The 6,057-nt window shown below is 37.7% G+C and overlaps 1 protein-coding gene across 1 annotated transcript in view; it reads right to left on the reverse strand.

The window, feature by feature from the left end:
* Positions 1-5,054, reverse strand: part of SH3KBP1 (SH3 domain containing kinase binding protein 1) — a 161,388-nt gene extending 156,334 nt beyond the window's left edge. The window contains exon 1 of the mRNA XM_009276889.2: positions 4,937-5,054. Within this exon, the coding sequence (XP_009275164.1) occupies positions 4,937-5,045 (109 nt within the window). The 5' untranslated portion in view covers positions 5,046-5,054. The remainder of the gene's footprint in view (positions 1-4,936) is intronic.
* Between the last annotated feature and the right edge of the window lie 1,003 nt (positions 5,055-6,057).

Raw genomic sequence — 6,057 nt, forward strand, 5'->3', positions numbered from 1 at the left:
CCTTTTTTTTTTTTTTTCTGATTCTCTCCCCCATCCCACTAGGGGGGAGCTAGCAAACAGCTGTGTGGTGTTTAGCTGCCTGCCAGGTTAAACCACAACAGGTGTCTTTTCGTATCCAAATAATCATAAAACTATTGAACTAAATGATGAAGCATTTTTCTTCTAAAAGACTTCCCATTTCTCTAATTTACAAAAATAGACTTAAATCTCGGGTTTGCATACACAGACTTGCTATTTATTCACAACATAAACCTATTATATCTTCAAACCTACTTTCACAAAACTCTCCCTTTTAGGACAGGATGCAAATTCTCTTTATTATTTAAATGTATGGTGGAAGGTAAAATAAATAATTCTCAAGAGAACTAGAAAAAACATTTCCTTGCTTTCAGTGTTTGGCTCTGATTAAGAACATGTAACACACGATGAGCTATTCCAGATTTGCTGGCTTGAATAACCTCAATGCAGACTGCATTTACAGTTTATATAAAACAAATACATCTGGCAAGGCAATATATCTTTTCCTCAAATATGTTTACTTGTATAACAATTGTTGTTAGTTTACTTACCAAACACAGCCTATCAACTCCAGTTTTGCAATTTGGCCTATGCAAGTGGGCTCCTATTCCCAGATACACAAAATAGCGCAATGAATAGGATACTTAAAAATGGGATACTCAAAAATCAGAACAACACTATCCTAAAATAAGTCATAGCCATTTAACAGTTAAGCTCATTGCATGCAAGTTTCCACTATGTCCCTTTATACCTGGATGAATTTATGACAGATCTGAAACAGTTGCACAACTTCAGATCTGTTTTTAGATTTGAAAGTTAGAAAAGATGGAATTTCACCATGTTGGAAAAGCATTTAAAAAAAAAAAAAAAGATATCTTTCAGTGTTTTCCTGTTCCAAACCTGACTGTAATTTTCTTACGTTATTAAATAATAGTAACAATAGCACTAATTTTGCTTTTTTCAAACAATCTGAAAATCTTCTCAGGCTTTCCCAACCTGTTATTACCAGGGTGCAATAATGCCATAATTCTAAACAGAAAAAAGGATTTATTTATTTTTTTTTAAGTCAGCTTTACAGAATTTTTAGAACAATAGTTCTATATACCAACCAAAAATTCTGGAGCAGTGAAAACATATACTAAAAGAGCCGCACCTGGCAAGGAAAGGATTTTCTTGGCATATGAACTGTAGGAAGAAGCAAAAGAATGATCCCTCACAGGTTCTGGCAAAAGATATGCAAGCCAACCACAGCTGACATTCATACAGCTTCAGACACGTCATTCAGTGCCACAGCCTTTTTCCCTAAACAGGGGCTGATGATGCGGTACCTGAAGCACCCATCAAAACTAGCCTAGCAGTTGCAGCCGTGGCAACTGTCATGGAAAGCACAAGGACTTCATGTTTCCCTAACACCATCTCTACGCTTGAGCAAATGGTCCTTTTTTGAGCCTTTCAGATGTGAAGCATGAACTCACTGGATTGCTATATTAAAATGCTCAGTTTCTTAGATGTTAATTTCCATCGCTACCATGCTATAACAGATCTCAACATCTTTATGAGGCAGGTATAAACCCAGGTTTTGCCAGTTGGCAGCCTGAGACAGACACACCTTAAATACCTGGAAGTTATGAATAAATTTGGATATGCCACTGCAACAAATCAGAAAAAAAACCCTCTGCCTATCTGAAAAATCAATACATATTAAGATACCTGACCTTGGAAATTAAAGTATGGTAATTTGGCCAACAGAGTTTAAGTGATTTAGCAGAAGTTACACAGCAACTCTGTGGCAGACCTAGAAAATAAACCCATTATTTCTTAGGTGTAGCCCTAACTTCTAGGTCATACTTACAACCCTGTAAAGAGAGGAAATACCTACAAATATTAACTCTCACAAATACATCAAAGCCAAGTGTAACAGAGTTTCCTAAATTATGTCCACCACAGCAGTCATTTCCACCATTCATTTCCGTTAGGTCACTAGTATTTGTGGTCAGCAAAAAATATTAAAGGATGAGAAATGTTCTGGTTTTACTGCCCCCAGTGAAAAGCAGACAAAATCAAATCCTGCCATCTTCTCCTGGTCTCTATAACAAAAACCTGAATGATTCACAGATGGTGACCTACAACTAATAATACCACAATCAGTTGCCACCCTCACTATGTAATGGAAGTACTAAACCAGGTAGGCTACTACTGGTGGCGTTACACCAACTTTAAATTGTTCCTAGATTACATCTGTAATCCAAAGTAGTAATGTCCATTACTTATTTGATTAAATAAGTCTTTACAAGAGGCTTTTCAATTTACACTGATTTTATTATAAGAGCCCCTAATTTCAATACAGTGCTTAGAAATAATTAGCATGAACAAACAAGATATAACGTTGGATCCTAAGTACCTTTTTTGTTCAGAAATCCATTCGTTTCCTCTTAGCTACTTAGATGTTTCTTACAAATAATTTAGCTATTTTCCTTGAATACCACTGTTGGACACTCGTCAATATTCCTCAAGGAAAAATTCTACAAGCCAGAAGCCCAAGAGGCCAAGATTCTTCTGCTCAAAATGTAAATGCCTGCTAACGTGCTGCCACTTAAATTAGGCCAACCGAGTTAAGTAGTAAAACTATGCAACGTAACACCACAGCAGTGGAAAAGCACTTATCATCGTCTTGGTAATAGAAACAATGCACCAGCACAGAATGCTTCACTCCCACGTCACTGGATCTGCTCTGAAGCTCCAAGCAGCAAGATTACATTGCCCAAGCAAATAAATAATACTGCCTACTATTTTCACTGCTGAACAGTGGCTAAAGACCTTCAGATACATCTCTTTCCTCCTCACTTCCTAACAACAAGGAGAAAAAAAAAAGTACCCTCTTTCAGGTCAGGTCACATTCTGTGATCAGTAAACAGATTGAGGTAGGGTTTAATAAAAATCACAGCACAAGAACACTTGAAGAAAATAATCCCTGTGGCATTTAGGGCTCCCTCTTCAGTAAAATATTGCAACACTTTCCACAAGGAGATTTGCCACTTAGATCTTAGAAGATTCTTTATTAGTGAACACAACAACAACTACTTGCTTAGCTGTCCTCACTTAAAGAAGGCTACTTTGGCACCATGCTCAAACCAACACCAGAAAAAAAAGAGGGGAAGGTCTCTTGGCCTTGTTATGCTCTATGCATCCTTAGCTGTACTGCTAGAGTATGGCACACTGCAGCTGCTTGCTCTGCAGCAATGCAAACAGCTGTGGAGAAGCAGCCAAAATAAAAAATTTACTAACCCTGACACTATGTAGAGGTAGCCATGAGAAGTGCAATCCCCACCAACGAAATCCAATGCAATAACATCCTAATATGAAATCTGCTATTTCCAAACCTAACGCCTTCCTCAAGCTACAGATCTTCGTGTCAGTCTTTGCTTCTTTCCTTTCAATAAATATGAAGTTTTGTATTCTCCAGCTACAGACAGAAAAAGAGAACTTCTTTATCTCCTGAATCCTTTAAAGCTTCTGAGCCAGAGGGAAGAAAGAGGAGGAGAAAGCCTGTGCTCTAAGTATCATATTTGGAGTGCTATCCCCTTGTGACTGAACCGAATCTCTGCATCTGCCACAGCTATTAGCCTTCTCCAAATAGCAGCTGAAGCAATATGGAACAGACTTGGTCCCTAGATAATTTCCCAACTACTCATATGGTTCTGTATAGCAGCCATGAAAAAGAATAATTCTTGCTAATTTAATTCTGCTGTTGCTTGAAAAACCTATGACCCAAAGCAGAAATGTTGGACGTGTCTCCAGATTCAAGATGACGTTGCAAACTCAAAAGACAAAGCTTTCTGAGATTTATTTCCAATTTTTTCTTCCAGAGGACATCACTCCTTGCAAAAGAGGTGGAAGTTACTCCCCCTCACATTTTAAAGGAAGTCATACATTTTGCAGAAATTATTAAATCTTCTTCACTTGCAGTTGCAAACCTTAGGTTTAAGACCTCTAGTCAAACTGCCAGCTCAAATACAATATTTGCTGATAATATGGAAGAGGAAATTTCCATATGCATAGTCCTAACACTATAGAAGACATGCCAAAATGGAAATTACATTACAGCAATGATTACTGGCAGCAGATTATTCTGTATAAGACAGCAAGCAAGAAACTGTCCAGTGAATTCTCCAGGAAAAAATACAGCCCATCTCCTGCACATAGCCAAATGTGCAAGCCAATCCTCCCATGAACAGGAGCATAAACATAACCTAAAGAAAAATCCAGCTTTTATATTGCCAACTTTTGTTTTGTTCTGATATTTCTGAGAGCAGGACTCAGAGCTAGGGAAAGAGACAGAAGATCTGGAGGCTTTCATTTCAGCAACTCAAAACCCTACATAGGAACCTGCATTGGGTGTCAAGCCAGACATGAAGAGTACACATTCCAGTCTGAAACAGAAGACAGTGATAGACACTTCCCAGGAAATGCGTTAAGCTTTATGTTTTCCACTTTTTTTTTCTTTTTTTTTAAAGTTCTCTGTCAGTAACCAGTCTCTGTCCCAGATAGAACATGCGTACATGAATGTGGACTGTCATCACTGTGCAAAAACCTCCAGATATGCAAGCTGTCAGTTCCTTACTTTAATAAGCTTTAATAATCTCCTCATACAGCTTTCCTTAATTAAATGTATCTAGGAAGCATTTCTTTAAGAAGAAAGCGATGTCTGTGCAAATTAATGTGGAAATATTAGACATAATACATGCATCCATATGCCAGTCTAAGAGGACAATGAGTTTTTTTTTTTTTTTTAAATTATTCCTGCTACGCCTTTACAGTGAAATAGACTCTAGCTTTATTTCTAGAAACAAGGAAGGTTTACACTTTGTTGTTTTAAAGGTCTGAATTTAATCTGCAGTTAAGCTTCCATATACTATACCTTTTTTGTTGGTTCTAATAATTGTCTCAGACAACAGTAAAGGGCTTCCATTGGAAACTTCATTTATAGGCTTCTCTTGCGGTTTGTTGGCAGTATTTTCTTTCTTCATGTCCTTCTTTATTTCCTGCAGAAGAAAAGGCAGGTGGAGAGGGAGAAGAAAAAGGAGAAACAGTTAAAAAAAGGTATTACAGAATATTCTAAATCTCAAGCTCCCAAGATTTCTTAAAACTTCTATGTATACACCCCTGCCTATTCTAATGCTACCTCAAAGACTCTTTGTAAGTTGAAATACCACAAAATGAAAGTCATTTTCAGTAACTCTTCAAACTGATACTATTTTTTTTCTTTCTAAAAGAGGTCAATTCCTTATGTGTGTGAAAATTGTAGGACAGCTTTGCAAATCTCTTACTAAAGATCATGAAACCTGAAAGGTGAGAGGGGGGGAAAAAAAAAAGACTTCTCAGTTTATCCATCAATTAGCTGTACATTTGACGCACAGGGCAGAACTGGGTACAGTGCTCCTGATGTAAAGGCAGCTAAGTCTGCTTCCCCTCTGTTGAGAAGCCCACAGAAACAACCACCATAGCAGGAAGAAAAATATTAACTAGGAAAATATGACAAATGTTACCATAATTGGCAGAAGCATATAGAGAGCCTGCTGTCAGAGCCGTTGCTAACACTAACACATTTTGCAGCTGACTACCTTTTAAGGTGATCAACTTCTTTGGCAGCACACAAAGCAAATATATATGGTGGAGTTTCATGAAAGTAAAACCACAGAAAACAGCTTCCCAAGACTTCACAGTTAGTACTTGAGAAGGTACACAATAGCTCTCTATCGGCTTCTCAGGCAGATTTGAAAGGCCTAACTGCTTTGTTGTCTCTACCTACTTTGCCAAAGCATCCAAAATATCATGGCCTTTCATATATCTTACCTTGAAACACCACTGAGGTAGACAAGTAGCATTACCTCCACTTAATAGACAGGTAACTGACGCACTAAAGAGGCTAAACCATTTGCTTATAACCATGTACCAAAAGATAAGGAAAAAATAAGTTAAGTTTTGGCTCCAAGCTTTGTCCTAGGCCAGAATCACAGAGCCACTTGGGCTGGGAGGGAC

This window comes from Aptenodytes forsteri, unplaced genomic scaffold (assembly GCF_000699145.1).
Source record: "Aptenodytes forsteri isolate BGI_AS27 unplaced genomic scaffold, ASM69914v1 Scaffold273, whole genome shotgun sequence".
NCBI lineage: Eukaryota > Metazoa > Chordata > Aves > Sphenisciformes > Spheniscidae > Aptenodytes > Aptenodytes forsteri.